Here is an 18,842-nt window from a genome sequence, read left to right as displayed (position 1 = left end):
TTTAATTTCATGGAATTGGAGCTGAATATCTCCAAAACAACTATTTATCGCATTTTAACTAATCATTTGGGCTTACGAGAGGTCTGTGCACCTTTCATTCCGCACAAATTAACCGACCATTAAAGAAGCGAGAAAGACGAGAATTTCCTTTACAACATTGTAACTGGTGATAAAACGTGGTATTTCCAACATTAACTTGAAACTAAGTGTCAAAGTGGCGAGAGGAAGGCCCCAGACGAGCCACTACCCAAGAAATCGCGTTTGGAGAAGTCAAAAAACAAGCCGATGCTCATTTAGTTTTACGATGCCAAGGGAATTGTCCACAAGGAGTTCGTGCCATCGGGCCAAACCGTCAATGCAATTTTCTATCTTGGCGTTTTGAAGCGTTTGTTGCATCGCATTTGTCGAATTCGCCATGAATACCGCAAAGGAGGAAGCTGGCGCTCATTGCATGAAAATGCACCATCTCATCGATCCACTCTCGTGACTGAGTTTTTGAATGGAAATCGCATTTCAACCAACAATCACTCACCGTATTCGCCTGGTGTGGCTCCCTGTGACTTCTACCTATTCGAAAAATTGCATTTGGCCATGAAAGGAAAACGTTTTGCGTCCGTAGCGTCCAAAAGCCTTGTACCGACATCCTGAAGGACGTTCCTGATTCCGGTCAATGACCTGAAACACTCTTTCGAAAAGTTTTTAGTTCGCGCAAAACAGTGTATCGAGGCCAGAGGGGACTATTAAGAATAAATAAACTCGAAGATATCAGCACAAAGCTCCTGTCGTTTCTATTTTAGCTCAGTCTTGTTTATTTTGGTCTTCACCTTGCATATAAGGGTGGTTAAGTTTTAAGGGCCGGTGTTGATTTTGAATAAAATGCAATTTTTTTTAAAAATTATGGTCATTTCTTTTTATTATGTTAATACTGCTCAATTACGTATGGAACAAAATATTGGCCAAATGGCCGCCACGGTCTCGGCGGCACCCCTCCATCCGATGGTCCAAATTTTCGATGACGCTGAGGCATAATTGAGGTTCTATGCCGTTAATGTGCCGAATTATCTCATCCTTTAGCTCTTGAATTGTTGCTGGCTTATCGTTGTACACCTTTTCTTTCAAATAACCCCAAAGAAAGAAGCCCAACGGTGTCGCTGACGTTTAGGTGTGGATCACATTCAACATCGGCCCTTGAAATTTAACCACCCTTTATAATAAAATTGAAAACATCAACTCATGTGCGGCTCTTTCTTATCTCACATCACTTATCAATGAAGATCTGCATGTGCAGTTGAAAAATTCGCAATTAATTACCTGAGTTTTTAATTTGTAAAACAAATTTTTAAATAATCACCAAATAATTACTTTCTTATTCAATTAAATTTTCATTATGATGACCAATATTCATATTGGTGATTGGCATTACAGTTTGCCTTTATTTTTGGAAGTGCGTTTTTTTGTTTTTGTTCAGTGAATTTTTTGGATGCTGTCACAATTGTCAAATTCCTACTTTATGTGCATAAATTAACATCAAATTCGACATGGGAATGCGCCATTGTCGGGAATCGGCCGAATTGCGTTTTGCGAATTACAAAATACAAATTTAAGCATTTCGTAATTTTTTTATTATTTTCAATATCCGATATCTGCGCAATCGGTGTATTTTTTTCTTTGGCCGCTCAGCGTATTAACCTTTGGTATTTGCCGCCAGTAATAATGGTAGCAGCTCTCCTACTTTCAAACATTCCGACCCTCATTACATACAGCTGCGGTGGTACCTCGCCACCGTAAGCGCTCATCAATACCACCCGCGCTATTCGATTGCCGTGCCGTGATGCTGTTAGCGCTAAAATTTCGTTCGTTCGTTCGTTAGTAATTTTTGTTTACCTTTGCATTTTCACATTTCTGCGATTTCGGTAACAATTCGCTCTCCTTTCATGCCATTCCGCTTAATCAAGATCGAACTCTTCACTCTACCCCGTCAGTAGCTAGAGGCGAAAATTGTTTTGTAGAGTTTTTTTTGGTTTTGCTTTTTTTGGTGTTAGCGCACTTTGCACTCCCTCCTCCGCCATTAGCAAGACATCGCATGTGTTGTAGTTAACATTTTTTGTGTTGTAATTTAAATATATCAATTTGTTGTTGGCTCTTCATCAATGCCATTATCGAAGGTTTGATGTGAAATGTTGACCTTACAGCGGATTATCGATGAAGTTGCCTCCCATTTAATGCTCACCTTTCGCTGGCTGTTGCTCTTACTTTGTGTTTATTAATTGTTCGCATTTTGTATTTGGTTTTTTTGTGAGCCTATTAGCTTTTCATTCGATTGGTTTGCATGTACTTTGGTTTTGAAATGTACTTGAACTTTCGATAAAAGACCAACTTTGAACAAAGACAAAATGGTGTTATATTTTTTAAAGAGTTAATGTAATTAGAGGGTTAAAACTAATGATTTAATCAGAAGAAAGTATGCATATATATTTTTTTTCGTGGTTCCTAGAAGGAGCCTAGGGCCTTAACAAAAAGAGGTTCTCTCTAAAGTCGGTTTACTGACGATAGTTAAACGTGACAACGTCATAAGAAAAAACTGATGAAATGGTTGCATTTTTCAAAAGAAAATTTTAATTTTATTTGTTTGATAGATATTTTGTATGGATATAGAGAAGGAGGTAAATGGAATCGCAATGGAATTGATCAAGTTACATTTACACAAACGTGAAAAATGACGAAACATTTATCAAATTCATGAAAGATATGTCATAACATAACATATCATAACATAACGTAACATACAATACCATACCATAACTTAACATAACATAACATAACATAACATAACATAACATAACATAACATAACATAACATAACATAACATAACATAACATAACATAACATAACATAACATAACATAACATAACATAACATAACATAACATAACATAACATAACATAACATAACATAACATAACATAACATAACATAACATAACATAACATAACATAACATAACATAACATAACATAACATAACATAACATAACATAACATAACATAACATAACATAACATAACATAACATAACATAACATAACATAACATAACATAACATAACATAACATAACATAACATAACATAACATAACATAACATAACATAACATAACAAGCAAGGTAATGCCGCATGAGCAAGGTAACGCCGCATGAGCAAGGTAACGACGCATTTTTTGGTGCGTGCAGCCGGCTACATCGAATTATAAGACGTTATCAGGTCAAAAAGTTAAAGTTAGGTTTATTCGATGTAAGAAATTTAATTTGCCGCTGTGAACGGCTTGCTTGAAGCGCTTCTGTTTCAACTCCACGTGTTGGATAATCTCCTCCGCCTGCGACTTCCTTGTGAGCACCAGTCTAAAACTGCTTTTGCAACATCTCCATGGGGTTTCCGAAGTGTATGCCTCATCCATTTCCATTTTCGTCGCAGAATATCGAGATCAACAGGAGCCTGCCTCGTCAAACTTCAGAGGTCAGTGTTGGAGATACAGATAATGCGCACAATCCTGCGGGGGAAACGAATGACGAATGCTTGCAGAGCTTGTACATCGCACATTGTCGTATTCCATGTTTCGCAGCCATACTGCAGGACAGACTTCACGTTTGATTCAAAGATTCTTAATTTCCTACTCCTGGATATATATGATAAGAAGATCTCCAAACTTTGTCTAATATGCCAAATACAGCGCAAACTTTTGCTATTCGTTTGCGTATGTTAGCTGCTGACCCGCCAGTTCTGTTAATGATGCTTCCGAGATAGCAGAGTTTGTTCACTTCTGCGATGTAAATACCGCGTAACTGGAAGATTCGAGGTTCAGTGGCAGTGTTGAGGCACATCACCTTTGCCTTTGCAATGTTAATGCTCAGGCCTGCTTCAGCTCCGCAATCGCTTCCGCCCTCCAGCTTTGACTTTATGCGAGTATGCGTGAATTTGTGTGACAACAGACAGATGTCATCAGCGTAGTTTGAGTCATCCAGGTTGGCGATCAAACCCCACGAAATACCCATATTAGCAGCTGCTGCTTGCAAATTCACCAGAAGCGAATCCGATGGATTATTCTCTTTGGGCCATTTTGGAGAGCAAAGTCCGAACTAAAAGATTCACCAGTCTCGAGGAGCTGAAAAAAGCCTTTGTCCGCGAGTGGACCACAATACCTACAAGTCACATTCGGGCAGCTTGCGAGTCGTTTCTGGACCGTCTCAAGGCCATAGTCAAGGTAAAAGGTCAGCATATCGAGCAAAAGTAAATCGATTCTTAATTTTGAATTATTTTCACACATTTTTCACTTTGAATTGAATAAAAGTAATTTTGCAAACTAAATTTTATGACCTTTTTAATTGGTTACCCCTCGAGTGCCGGACCCCGTATTGCGACGTTTAAGAACATTAAGTACAGTTTGATAGCAAATTTCCTAGCGTTGTGCTATTTCCCTTGATAAACGACCATCAATGTTAATTTTAATGAAACAATTTCATCTGCAACCGTTCATTATTCCGAATAATTTATGAAAAGGGTCCTTTTAATTTGAACAAAGCAGTAAATTTGTGGACGAAGCGGTTATCTAAACGAGTTTTTGAGTTTCTTTTTCCTTATCGCGAGTCAAGAAGCAGTACATTTTAGCAACAAAAAACAACACCAAAGATAACGGTATTAAGAATAAAGCATTACTGACGAATTTGAATACGTGCGAATTTGGCTAAATATATTTTTTTTGCTATTTTTGTAATATATTTTTTATTTTTAAATATTGTTTTTGTAAACTTAAACTAATTCATTTTATTTCTTAATAATTGAAGCATTTAACTAAAAAATTTGATAGCATTATTTTCAAAAATGACTCTACAGTAATCAGAAATGCATAAATGTGGCTAACATTAAGCCAAATCTGCTCGCCACTGTGCGAGTATATTGCGACTATTAGTTATGCCCCAACTACAACAACAAAAGCCACTGCCGATGACAATAATTTATAATAATGCTGTTAGTTCAGTGAAGGTGACAAATGACTATTATTGCTTGACTAGTGACTGCCCTCTTGGTCGCGCTGCTTCGCATTGCTTCGCACTGCTCGTAAGTGCCTCGGCAAAATCATAATTCTCCTTCTTTCCCCAACGTCCTAACGCGATTTTGACATCAATTTAATTGATGTTGACGCTGGTCGTTTTTTATGGTGGTCGCCGTTGATATTATAATTGGTGCAGCGGGCACAAATGGGTGTGGTGCAATACAATAAAAAAAAAAACAATGAATACTATTTAAACAACTAGTTGAGGTTTACATATCTATTAATTATCTGAATAATGGCTGGAGTCACTTGTCGTTCATGGCATTCACTCGTTTTGCATTGTTTTTTGTTGTTGACAAATTATTAGCTTGGTTTTTGTACAAATTGAGCGTGTAATGTAGTTGACAACAATAAAATTATCTATTATTAAAAAAAAAAAACTTTTTCGGTACTTACTGCATTAAAAAAATTGATTACTTTGCTCATTTCTGACCGATTTAAGATTCTATTAAGAAGCTTAAACTTAGAAGCTTAGCTTGGTAAGAAAATTTATTACATCCACAAGTTGGTTCAGAGAAGACTCAGGAGTGTAAAGGACGCGCTTTAGTGGTGTCACAATGGGATTACTGTTCTCAAGCCTAAATGCGTCAAATGACAGTCACTCAACCTAACCTAACCTATCCTAGTATTGAATCAGCTATGAAACTGCATGCCCAGAATAAATTTTTTTGAAGTGAAACTTCTTTTGTCTCGAAGGATGAAACGCTGTGAGGAGTAAAACCATAGCGTTTCATCGATATGTGACGCTACGCCAGCGCCATCTGTTAAAAGCGTGGCGTGGATGAAACGCTGTGAGGAGTAAAACTACGCTAAACTACGTAAAACTCACGCTATGCCAGCGCCATCTGTTAAAAGACTGGCGTGGCGTGTCGTCGTGAATGTAATGCGGTCGTTTATTATTGCATTCTTATCGAATGTAATTTGTAAATATGACATTTGATTGACGGCCGCCGTAGCCGAGTGGGTTGGTGCGTGATCACCATTCGGAATTCACAGAGAGGTCGTTGGTTCGAATCTCGGTGAAAGCAAAATTAATGAAAACATTTTTCTAATAGCGGTCGCCCCTCGGCAGGCAATGGCAAACCTCCGAGTGTATTTCTGCCATGAAAAAAATCTGCTCATAAACATATTATAAAACAAAATGAAATAAATGCATAAAAAAAAAAAAAAAAAAATTTTCTTGTGATTCGAACCAAGGATTTCGGATCGGAAGCCCACATTGCTAGCCGCTGGGCTATCGCGCTGTGCTGTCGCCGCAAAATAATGTATCATAAATCTGTTTACCATACCAAAGACCATACACTTTGCGAACGCATTTCGGTGGAAACAGTTGACAGTTATCCCAAACACAATATTATATTAGTAACGCGAGACGCGTCATAGAGTGTGTGTGTAGTTTTGAGCAAATCTTACAAACATATTTTGTTTTGTTGATTGATTTCTGTTAAATATGGCATCAAATCAACAAAAACGGAAACCGAAAACAGGTGCTGAACGGCAACGTGAGTATTTGGAGCGTAAAAAATTAAGAGCTACTGTTGAACACCGTGACAGTGAATCCTCCGGTTGTACGATAAGTGATAATTTGTAGTACCAACAACAAGATGCGGAACTACCATTGATGCAGTATTTCATCGATACCTTGATAGATTAGAATGTAGATCATTTTTTACGTATTTCAGTTACCATAAAGCCCTTGTTTCATTTTTGGAAAACGAATCCAATAATGATAATGACAATGCCGAGAACCAAATGTAATTGAGTACAATAAATTCATTTCTTTTTATATTAAAATAAATAAATAATTCTGTTTAATAAAATTCCATTCCATGCTTTCCATGACTTCTGCATGCATTATATTGAAATAATAGTTAAATTATTGATTTGTTGATAAAAGAAGTTTCACTTCAATCGTGCGGGTTCCGTGAACTACCACACACTTTCTTTTTTTATTGGACATTTTGATGAAGTGGTTGATAACACTGGATCACAAATTTCAACTTTTTTTCTGCACCAGAGACGCCGTTATGAAATTCCTATGTAAAATCACCGTCTGATTCCGAAAATCAAAGTTATTTTTTATTCTATGGTAACGTTTTTGAGATATTTACGAATTACCGTTATTTCAAAAAAACAAAAAATTGGGCCCACTTAATCATATATATCTCAAAAACGAATTGAGCGATTCCAAAACCGTTTAAAGCTTTTAAAAGGTAATAAAATTTCCTATAAACTGTGTGTAAAACACTTTTTGCTAGGCCCTGCAGATTCAAAGATAACGAACTATCATAACGGATTTTTTAAATTTTTTTAGTAAAAATATAAAAAAATTTGTACTTTGAGAGAAAGGATCTCGAAAACTTTTTACTTTTTCGTGTATTTTTTATTTTCACTCTAAGCTCTGTTTTATTACAAAAAAAATAAACTTTGATTAAACAAAATCGATGAACTAATACAAAAGTTACAAGCATTCAAGTAAATATATCCATATAGTAAAACTTAAGTACCCTACAAATAGTAGCATATGTACATATGATTCTTAAACTATCTATTTAGGCGACATATGAAATTTATTACACCAATGAAGAGGAGGGAACCAACTTGCCATTCAACGGACTGCTATATTTGTACTACAAAAGTATTTGGGGTTGGAAAGTCAAGAAAAGTAACCTATGCCAGCGTATCTACAGTGTCATTACCAGAACTAAATTCAAGGGAAGCTACATTGCCAGAATCAAATTTAACTTTAGTTTCGGCTCCAGTTTCATTGTCAACAGCAGTATCTGATTACGCGGCATCATGTTGTACTGAATTGCAAACGGAAAACGAAAGAAACCCTTTGTCACAAGCACAACTCAATGATTGGATAAGGGATTTGGAATTGTCAAAAGAAAAGGCCGAACTACACGCCTCTCGTGTGCAACAATTTAAATTTGTTTCATCCGATGTTAAGGTAACATATTATAGGACTCGTCACGAACAATTCTCCCAGTACTATACGAAGAAGGACAGTGTTTGTTATTGCAAAAACATTGCTAGTCTATTTAAACAGTTTGGTGAACCATATGATTCAAAAGAGTGGCGATTGTTCATAGACGGCAATTAATTAAGTTTAAAGGCCGTATTATTGCATATTGGCAACCAAAAGCCATCTATCCTGATCGCGCATGCAGTAAATACGAAGGAAACATATGAGACAATGCAAAAATTGCTTGAATTAATTAAATACGAAGAACATGATTGGAAAATATGTGCCGATCTAAAAGTCGTTGGAAAGCTATGTGGTCTAAAACCTGGATACACAAAATACTGTTGCTTTCTATGCAAATGGGATAGCCGAGCACGTCAAGACCACTACATCATAAAGGATTGGCCAGAACGAATCGCGTTTCAAGTTGGGGTGGATAACATAAAATACTCATACTCCGCTCCACATCAAGCTCGGCCTTATCAAAAACTTTGTCAAGGCTTTGGACAAAGAAGGCGAAACTTTTCATTATTTGAAAACAATCTTTCCACAGATTTCAGAAGCAAAAATAAAGGAAGGGATTTTTGTGGGGCCGCAAATAAGGAAAATAACGGCCAATACCCATTTCAAAGAACTATTGTCACGAGTGGAGGCAGCGGCGTGGGACTCTTTTGAAAAGGTCGTTACTTCTTTTTTAGGCAAACACAAAAGTCCTTCGAGCTGATAGAGAACGATTTAATCAAAAACAATGCGGAAATGGGTAAATAAAAAACACATATAAGACCGTTATATATATATTATATATATATATATGTATATAAGACCGTTTTCTCAGTTAACTTTAAAACTAAACAAAAAATTTTAAAGCAAATTTTTAAATTTACATGAGAATATATAGCCCTTAATCTGAATTTATTGCCCTGCTCCGAACAAACAAGAACGACCAAAATTTGTTCTGAATTGGAAGATTAACCCAGCCTAAGAAAATTATATGCTAATGTGTCACTTATGTATTTATCTAATTCCTTTTTTAATTTTCTTTCAGGAGTAAATATGTCTTTAAAAATTCATTTTATGCACTCCCATTTAAATTTTTTCCCGCAAAATTTTGGCGACGAAAGTGACGAGCATGGCGAAAGGTTTCACCAGCAAATAAAAATGATTGAAAGTCGGTATCAAGGATTCTGGGATGTTGCTATGATGGGTGACTACTGTTGGTTTCTCATAAGAGAAGCCGATCCTTATATAAATAAGCGTCAAAACAAGACACATAACTTTTTCAATTATAAAATAAGATCATAGAGTTAAGACAGAATACATACAGTACATATGCTATTATTTGTAGGATACTTAAGTTTTACTATATGGATATATTTACTTGAATGCTTGTAACTTTTGTATTAGTTCATCGATTTTGTTTAATCAAAGTTTATTTTTTTTGTAATAAAACAGAGCTTAGAGTGAAAATAAAAAATACACGAAAAAGTAAAAAGTTTTCGACATCCTTTCTCTCAAAGTACAAATTTTTTTATATTTTTACTAAAAAAATTTAAAAAATCCGTTATGATAGTTCGTTATCTTTGAATCTGCAGGGCCTAGCAAAAAGTGTTTTACACACAGTTTATAGGAAATTTTATTACCTTTTAAAAGCTTTAAACGGTTTTGGAATCGCTCAATTCGTTTTTGAGATATATATGATTAAGTGGGCCCAATTTTTTGTTTTTTTGAAATAACGGTAATTCGTAAATATCTCAAAACCGTTACCATAGAATAAAAAATAACCTTGATTTTCGGAATCAGACGGTGATTTTACATAGGAATTTCATAACGGCGTCTCTGGTGCATTTTGGCTGTAAACCAGTGTAATCAACTAAGTTATAGGGCTTTAAGTACTCAAAGGTGCGATAATACGGCTTTTTTTTTAATATAAGCCAAGGTTTCGGAGGTGTTTCGTAAATTTCATATTTAATTTCTTGTATTATTCGATTTGATGAAAATCGATTATAAAAAATGTAACATCCCTCCCGAAATATTGTTGGGTGCCGCAAAGTCTCATTTACCACACGTTTAATTTCTTATTACTACATCAAATACCCCCTTTTTCAAATAGCTAAACATAGAAAAATACGGGCAAGTATTTTTTTCCATTATTTTTTATTTTGTATTCGCCCTCTGCCTCGTTAAACAAAGTGGAATGCTTTTCCAATTTATTGAACGAACTATCAAGGACCTGTCTAAATAAGTTTCTTTAGTATAACGAATGCCTTCTGTCCTTTTACGAGGCTCTAATAGTTGCATGATGCCAGATCAGGCATTGTTCGGAGGCGGCACAGCACCAATGGGAGGAGAAATTTGTTCCAACATCTAATAGAAGATGAGTATGGAAATTTTATATGTAACCAAAAATGTATATATATATATACATATATGCAGTTCGTATATATACTCACCTCGCTCCCATGATGTACATGGAAGCCCAATATTTTATAGCAAATTATTTTCACTCATTTCTATTTGCATTTTTTTATTTTGTTTAGTAGATTCTACAACAATTTTACTTACAAACATTGAATTACAGTGCATTGATATTAGGTATAACGTCCTTATAAATATGAGAGATGCTGTCTTTACTTTGTAAAATGGACAGTAGTAGACTCAGTTGAACATTTCCCTTATGAGGGAATATCCAGTTCGAAATGACGAAGGTTCCATATAACTCAAAAGTTATTTCCTACCTTTTCGAACTCTGCTCTTCAATCTCCTCTACTCACCTACAGCCTTCTTTTGTGTTCTTTTGTAAAACCAAACCTCGGCGCAAAATACCAAAACGGATAAGCTCACGCCAAAGCCATACATCCACCACAACCAGTGGAAATGTTCCAAGTCCAATGGTTCATATCCAGCGGGCTCCACTATAGTTCTATTAATTTTTTCCGCCATCAGCAAGTCATCATAGATCTGACGGATCCACAAATCAGTGAGTCCTATACTTTGTGCCTGATGGATCATATTGTTGAGCGCTTCCTTATAAATGGAGTGCTCTTGCAAAGGTATTGACAGTAGAAGATTTTTTATCACATAGATTTTTTCGCTCACATAGAAGAGTGGTCGTGGTAAATACGACTGATGTGTTGACATTGCCTTCCACAATGGGTCACCTAGTGTATAACCAAATCGTGTATCCAAAGATGAACGCTGATGTTGCAGTAGCTCGAGCGATGGTTCAATTATGAATTTGTTTTTCATGGTTCCGACGTATTTCGGATTGATAAAAAAAGCCAGAGTGCGATATAGTTTTTCACTTTCTTTAACTTTTATTTCCGAATTTATAAACTCCTCGAACGTTGTTAGACGGGAGTACTTATGTGGATTGCTGGTTAAGTACGATTTAAGACCAGCTGCAATAAATGTGCTCATGAAAATGCCACTGAGCAAGAGAAAAATGTAAATAAAACGTTTTGTGAATTTCGTCTTAAGGTGAACGACTGAGCACGAGGGCTGTCCAATTATACTACGGAGCACAACATTGGTGAATATCCAAATGAAGAAACGTAAACTGTTTTTTGGAGAACGTCGCCGCCAAAGTAAACCTTCCAATGTAAGAACGAATGAGAAAACGAGGAGTAGTAACAGGAGAAATAGTCCCAACACAGAATTGAGTAGAAATAAAAGTACTTCGCTGTCGGGTACTAGGGGAGGTAAAGGCAGCATAATAATCCAATCAATTGACAGCAAAGGTGTCGAAGTATCAACACCAGCTGTCTTTAAGCTTGAACTTCTGATTCCAGTCACTATGTCGGCAGTATCATTCTTTAATAGCGCTAACATATTTGGTACTGGCGTCAAATTATCAATTACCGAATAGGTTAGTGTACCATTGTTTCGCTTAGCGAATTCACGCAAAAGTTTTGCCACAAACCCAGTAACCTGAATATGACCAAACCGGTCACGCCACACAATAATCCATGGTTCAATATTCTCGGGAAGAAAACGTATGGCGACACCCTTCATGTCTCTGATGCGATCGGGATAGCAATCCTCCTTCATTGGTTTACGTTGGACATGGAACTGAGGAAAGTAGCTAAAAGTATAGAAGTGTCCATCGTCTACATAGTCTCTGTAAATGCTGATGACGTTCAATAAACGCATTTGGGCGCAGTATTCGAAAAGTAGTTGTTGCTGTTTTTGAAGATCTCCAGGGTTCTTTATCAATTCATTCTTGTACTCGGTATCCCAGATGAAGAGAATGCGGATATAACGTCTGTTTGTGAGACAACTGACCATCTTCTCTAACGAATCTGACACAAATCTATTCGGTAAACAACGAATCAATAGAATTTCATCATTGGAGTGGCTGGGCGAGTACGCGCAAGAGCTATTGGCTTGCAGTAGTCTCACAGTGCCGTAAGCGCTGAGCATTCGAATGGAATCGTCACAAAGACAACTCTGACTTGAGTCGTGGGCGTTGATAATGAGAAATGAGTAGATTTCTCGCTCCAATTGAATTTTGTTTATAATTTGGCTGAGGTTGATGCACGAAGTGTTTGCGAGGTTCCAGTTGCTTAAGAAGTGAGCCACCGACAGTGGAGAGTTGAGGAGAAGTATTGCACTGCTTATTAGCAACATTTTGCCGCAGACTCGTACTTTACTCTTTAAGAAGGCTGCTAAGACTGTTTTGCTTGTTCATATAATTTTACTACCGAAATCCGAAAGCAGGAACATTAGTAGCTAATATGTGAATGACCTAAAATGCCAGAATCTATGTATATATAATAAAATTACCGTTGTGATAGATTTTATCATGCGGAAAATGATCGTACTTGAAGTGTCCTCAAATATGTTACGAAAGGAAATAGTTTCAATCAACCAAGAATTTTATTGGCTTGAGTATTTATTAGGGAGTTGATGAATGGCTTGAAGCAGTCACTGATTGATGAGTCTTATGGAGGGCAAATTAGAAATTTCATTAAGCGTTCATGTAGAGTAGAGCTGACGTGATTCGATTGCCATTAGTGAGCACTTAAATAGATTTAAGTAGCAACTTGCCAATGCGCTAGAGGCTTCAAACTGCGAATGTAGCTCAAGATGGAGTTTCAATTATATATTTAGGTTCATCGAGTCTTCGAAAAGATGTAGGCGATTTCAGTTTCACACTTACTTTTTGTTGGTTTTGCTGCAAAAACAAAAACATTCCATATAAATATTTGGGGAATGCTATTTCTATCCGCCCTGGGGTCGATATCAGCCTGGCCCTTCGATCTTCGGCTTCGAGTTGCATGGACATGGCTGCGTGTTTATTATACTCCACATTCTTCTAATATGACTTGGACATTTTCTCGCTGTTTGACATATGAAAGTAGTCCGTCGATTGCCTTTATTAGAGGCTCTACAAGTTCGAATAGCGTGCCGGGCTTTGGGGTCATTGCCAGAGGGGCCGGAGCGCCTTTATCCGAGTTTGGTATTCATTTAGCTTACATTGCTTATCATTTCGTCCAGTGTTCAGAGTCAGACTTGAAACCGAAACTTATGGGGAGTCATCTCAACTCAACCTACATAGTCACCAAAGACTACGCCCTGTGTGCGTTCTGCTAGGTTTGAATAGGGCTGAGCAGCTTTCTCATATTACAGAGCTACACTGCTCGAGCCGCTTCCAATCCAGTATGTCATAATCAGAATCTTACTAGTATCAATCCTGATGACCCGCGGGCTGCGCTAACATTTTGTAATCAGACACTCCGTATGTGGAGAATTCTCTCCGAAGCACCGAGGGGGCAATCGACAGGCGTGGAGATTTTTATCGCAGCTTGCGTCTTGAAAGCTCCTCTCTTTTTAGAATGCTCCCTTAGAAGGAAAAACCGCCCTGGTGGACAACTGAGCTCTTCAAACTTAGGGTTTAGTGCCAACGCCTATTTAGAAGGGCTAAAAGAGTTAAGTCTTCCTCAGGGAAGGGAGCTTTATAAGATAGAGCTAGGAACCTATAAGTCCGAAATTAGGAAGGCTAAGAGGGTCTCTTGGAGAAGCTTCTGAGAAAGTATGGAGGTCTTTCATGAGTTTTCAAGGTTCATATGAGTTTCACTCTCTTTGGGTACTTGAGAGGCGAATCGGGATGTTGGGCGATGAGAAGCGATGAGAGGCGAGGAGTCGTTTTCTGATGAATCCAACATCTTGTAATATCAGCTTGGGAAGCGCACCAATAACTTTTCGCAACCGTGACTGTTTGCTGGTTAAGCAGCGCAAGGCTGGGGCCATTGACTCCTTCAAGCCTAGCAAATTGCCTGGTTCTGATGGCCCCATACCTGTCTAGCTGCAGAATCATCTCCTATTTATGCGAGCTGCGTAGCCAGCGACTATATACCAAGATTATGGAGGGCAAAACCACCACATGTCTTCATACCCAAGCCAGGCAGGAACTCACACATCTTCCCTAAGAATTTCAGACCAATCAGTATTTTATCTTTCTTGCTAAAACCGTTTGACAGACTGATTGACATGCAGATAAGAGGCGAAAATCCTAGGGGGCGTTTGTCGCATACCCAACATACTCAGCAGAATCTGCTCTGCATATAATTGTGAAATGTATGGAGAAGCCCCCTTATCAGAAGAAATTCGTAGTGAACAACTTCCTCAGAATTGAGGTGGCTTTTAATAATCTCCTCCCTGAGGCACTCACCAATTCTCTGGATAAACTGGGGATCAGAGCCGAGGTTTATCTACAGAGTGCTAAGCGACAGAATGGTCGCAGCAGAGTGGGGTGGCATCTCCTTCCGCCGGCAGATAAATAAGGGCACTCTGCAAGGCAGAGTTCTCTCACCAGATCTCTGGGTTGTCATTGTCAATGACTTGCTGAATGGTTTCGGAGAAGGGGTTATAGCTTGATTGCTTATGCGGATGATGCGGCACTAATTGTTAGTGGCAAGTGTGTGAATACTCTTTAAGATATGATGCAGGTATGTATATCTCAACGCAGAGCGGTTTGTCGGTAAATCCTCTCAAGATGGAACTCATCTTTTTTATCAGGAAATGTAAAATATCCAGACATCAACACCCCTCAATAGGGGCCCTCCGCTGGTGCTTTCTGACAAGGTGAAATACCTCGGTTTAATCCTTGACAGAAGACTAACATGGAAGTCCAACATAGAGGAAAGGATAAGGAAGGTAACAGTCGCTTTGTATGGATGGAAGGGCGCTATTGGAAAAAGATGGGGTCTCTCGCCTAAAGTTGTATCTTGTCCATTATCCATTTGGTTGCCCGAGCTTTTGAGTAAAACGCAGATCTACTTTCCTTGGCACTACACTAATCTGCAAGGAAGAACTTTCATTACTCTGCCGGGACAAACTGAGCCACGCACTATGATTTATGAAGACGCCTCAGGTCAACAACATTTGAGTGGCTACATTGGCCGTCTGATGATCGCCTTTGCGGAAAAGTACAATGTCACATTCCAATATTTACATCCGGTCACACCAGGTGACGGTCTACATTTGAGCGTTCTAAGTGATTATGTCACGGAAGGTATGTTGGACTTGGCAATCACTTTCGTCTCAACAGCTTTTCATGTGCATATCAACTATTCTATGAAGTCGTATCCAGTGGAGTCAATTGAATGGTTTATTGTATTGCCATGCCCGCAACCGCTTGAGTATTCGAAAATATACTTGATGGTCGTCACGACACAGGTCATCACAATTTTAGCGGTTTTGGGTTTCCTCTTCTCAATTCTGGACAATTTTATAAAGCATAAATTCTACAAAAAGTCAAATGACTTCAATTTGGTCAATGTATTAGTTAATGAAAATATTTTCCGCGGCGTTCTTGGTCTTTCCCTACTCATACGGAACCGGCCAATTCTTTCAATGAAAATATTTTACACTTTTCTTTTTCTACTCGGCCTCTTCGTTAACAACCTGTATTCAGCTTACTTCCAATCGTTGCTCATGAGCCCTCCACTAAAGCCGAGAATTCTTACATTCGATGATATGCGACGGGCTAATTTCAAAGTCATGCTCAACCGCAATGAAATCGAAATTGTCCAACAAGCTATGGGACCTGCTTTCAATAAAACATTCAAGGATATATTACAACTAGAGGATACCAAAACAATTAAGCGTCACCGTGGTGAGTATGACACAACATTTGGCTATAGTATGCCGGAATCAATTTGGTCTATTTTCGAGTTACAACAACAAACATTCGAAAAAAAGTGTTCTGTTTGGCTCCAACGTTAAAGATTTCTGACCGTTTATTGATGAGCATACCCTTGGCTGAGAATTCATACTTAATGGAGCCTTTGAACAAGATGATACTTAGAGTAATCGAAACAGGTCTTTTGCAGCAATGGCGCACAATGACTTTCATGGATATGTTGGCAACTGTGAAATTATCGCTGAAGGACAATAGTAGCATCGAGCACTTTCACGATATTCATGTGGAAGATATGAAGTTGCCGTGGTGCTTACTACTCTGTGGACTGGGTGTGAGCAGTTTTGCTTTTATTATGGAAATTTGTGTATTCGAATTGAGAAAGAGAAGGATGCATGAGAAATGAGAATGAGAGAAAAGTTGAGGTGCAATTTGATTCATGTGAGTGAGGGAGTTGGCCATTGAAATTTATTTGAGAGATAAGGTAAATATTATGAGTATTTCTTTTATGTAAATACTGATACAAGAAATAATAAATAAGAATACAAAAATTTAATATTTCCATTTAAGGCAAACTACTACTTTTATTCAATTCTACGATTTAGCCACAATCGCTTACTTAGAAGAGTTCGGACGAAGGAGAATTTTATTTAATCGGCTTGCTTCTTATTTTCTAAAATTTCATTGTGACGTTAATACTTATGAGAAATTTTAAAGTATTTTCTTTGCTAGTTACATAAATGTCATATCTTTGGTGTGTGTTTTTCATGTATCTAAAAAAATACTACCCAATTTGCTTCATATTTGCATAGGCGACAAGAAAGGAATGAAATTCTGAATGGGAGCCAATTGATTCGGTAATTTTTACTTTTAAGATTTATGCTCTAAAATAGTTTACTTTACTTAACGAAGCAACTTTGAGGTTCTTCAAAAAAAAATGTTTTTTTTCTATTTTTGCATCGTTTTAGTTTTGCAAAATATTTATAGTTCTTAACATAAAAAATATATTTTTCCCCTAAAAGAGGCAGTCAGCAAATTTGTCCTAAATTTTTGTTTTATGTATTTTCCAAGAGACATATTTGAGGAAAAAATAAAAACAAGCATTCAAGGAAAATCCTATTTAAATTATAAGTGTGAAGGTTTATAAGTATGTGGGTTTGTCAGGATTAAAAACATGCCCCTTTTAAGACACTTGATAAATTCAATTAAATAGTGCAATGCAGGTGTCTAACGAAAAATGGTTTAATTTCGAAAATATTTTTGTAGAGGGTTGCCACTTGTTTGAAAATTAAATTCAATAAAAAGTAATAAAATAAACTGAATAAACAGTATGGGAGGTTTAAAACAAGGAAGGAGGTTTGAAAACTCGTAACTTAGTATATATTTTTGAAAAGGTTGCCACCTGTTCAAAGTTTTAATTCAATTAATAAGTTTGGTCAAATATTACAATGTAGGTGTCTGATGAAAAAAAGTTTTAATTTCTAAAATAGTTTTGTAGAGGGTTGCCACTTGTTTGAAAAATTAAGTCTCTGTTAAAAAATTGAATTAAAGTAAATTAATAAGTTCTATCAAATATTACAATACAGGTGTCTAGAGAAAAAAGGTTGAATTTCGAAAATATTTTTGTAGAGGGTTGCCACTTGCTTGAAAAATTAAGTACTTGTAAAAAAAGTTCAAGTGAATTAATAAGTTCAGTCAAATATTACAAAGCAGGTGTCTTATGAAAAAAAGTTTAATTTCAAAAATATTTTTGTAGAGGGTTGCCACTTGAAAATTTAAGTACTTGTTAAAAAGTTTTTTCATTGTAAACTAATAAGTGCACTCAAATATTACAATACAGGTAAACAAGGGTTTAATTTTGACTGTATTTTTGTAGAGCGTTGCCACCTGTTGCAAAAATTATTTACTTATTAAAAAAGTTTAAGTAAACGAATAAATTTAACCAAATATTACAATACAGGTAAGCAAAAGTTTAATTTCGAAAATATTTCGATAGAGCGTTGCCACTTGTTTGTATCTGCTAAAAAATTTTAATTAAATCAATAAGTTCAATCAAATATTATAAACAAAAAAAGTTTAATTTCGAATATATTTTTGTATAGAGTTGCCACTTGTTTGAAAATGTAAGTACTTGTTAAAAACTATAATTAAAGTAAATGCATAAGTTGAATCAGATATTAAAATGCAAGTGGCCTGAGTGGCCAGTGTCAAAATCGATATTGGATGTGTGTGGGGCAGATGTACAGAATATCCATGAAGAGCTATTCACATCATACCATTATCAAACTTTGTAAGTCAGAATAATATTTTTAACTCTACGATCTTGCAGCCTCCTAAATCGAAAGGACCTTCTCTATGGATATACCTGGCGAGTTTGTTGAGAGTGTGGGCTTAGCTGATCATATAATCAGCTTGGAAGATGTAACACCACTCCGATTGTTTCACATGTTTTGAACAGAGGACTTGGTTGAAGTCATTAGCTTTCAAACTAACCTATATGCAGCACAAGAAGGTAAACCTTTTTCTCCTACCAGTCCTTCTGAAATACAAACTTTCTTGGCCATAAATATGGTGATGGGTATAAAAAGCTACCGACACAGATTACTGGTCTTCTGCTCCTGATTTACGTGA

General features: G+C 36.8%; 2 protein-coding genes across 2 annotated transcripts; one reads left to right on the top strand and one right to left on the bottom strand.

The window, feature by feature from the left end:
* Positions 1 to 10,834: 10,834 nt before the first annotated feature.
* LOC129243615 (uncharacterized) lies at positions 10,835 to 12,697 on the bottom strand. Its single transcript, XM_054880769.1, has one exon. The coding sequence runs from the start codon at positions 12,695 to 12,697 to the stop codon at positions 10,835 to 10,837; it is 1,863 nt and encodes a 620-aa protein (XP_054736744.1).
* Positions 12,698 to 15,421: 2,724 nt separating this feature from the next.
* On the top strand, positions 15,422 to 16,297 carry LOC129243613 (uncharacterized). The gene has a single exon (XM_054880763.1). It carries the CDS (start codon positions 15,422 to 15,424, stop codon positions 16,295 to 16,297), a length of 876 nt encoding a protein of 291 aa, XP_054736738.1.
* Positions 16,298 to 18,842: the final 2,545 nt, after the last annotated feature.

The sequence above is a fragment of the Anastrepha obliqua genome, chromosome 4, assembly GCF_027943255.1.
Source record: "Anastrepha obliqua isolate idAnaObli1 chromosome 4, idAnaObli1_1.0, whole genome shotgun sequence".
NCBI lineage: Eukaryota > Metazoa > Arthropoda > Insecta > Diptera > Tephritidae > Anastrepha > Anastrepha obliqua.
Note: the sequence above shows the minus strand (reverse complement) of the source record. Positions and strands in the feature narration are given on the sequence as shown.

Bases quoted from the DNA above. Each gene is read 5' to 3' on its own strand.
- LOC129243615 (XM_054880769.1), bottom strand. From the start codon at position 12,697: ATGTTGCTAATAAGCAGTGCAATACTTCTCCTCAACTCTCCACTGTCG.
- LOC129243613 (XM_054880763.1), top strand. From the start codon at position 15,422: ATGATTTATGAAGACGCCTCAGGTCAACAACATTTGAGTGGCTACATT.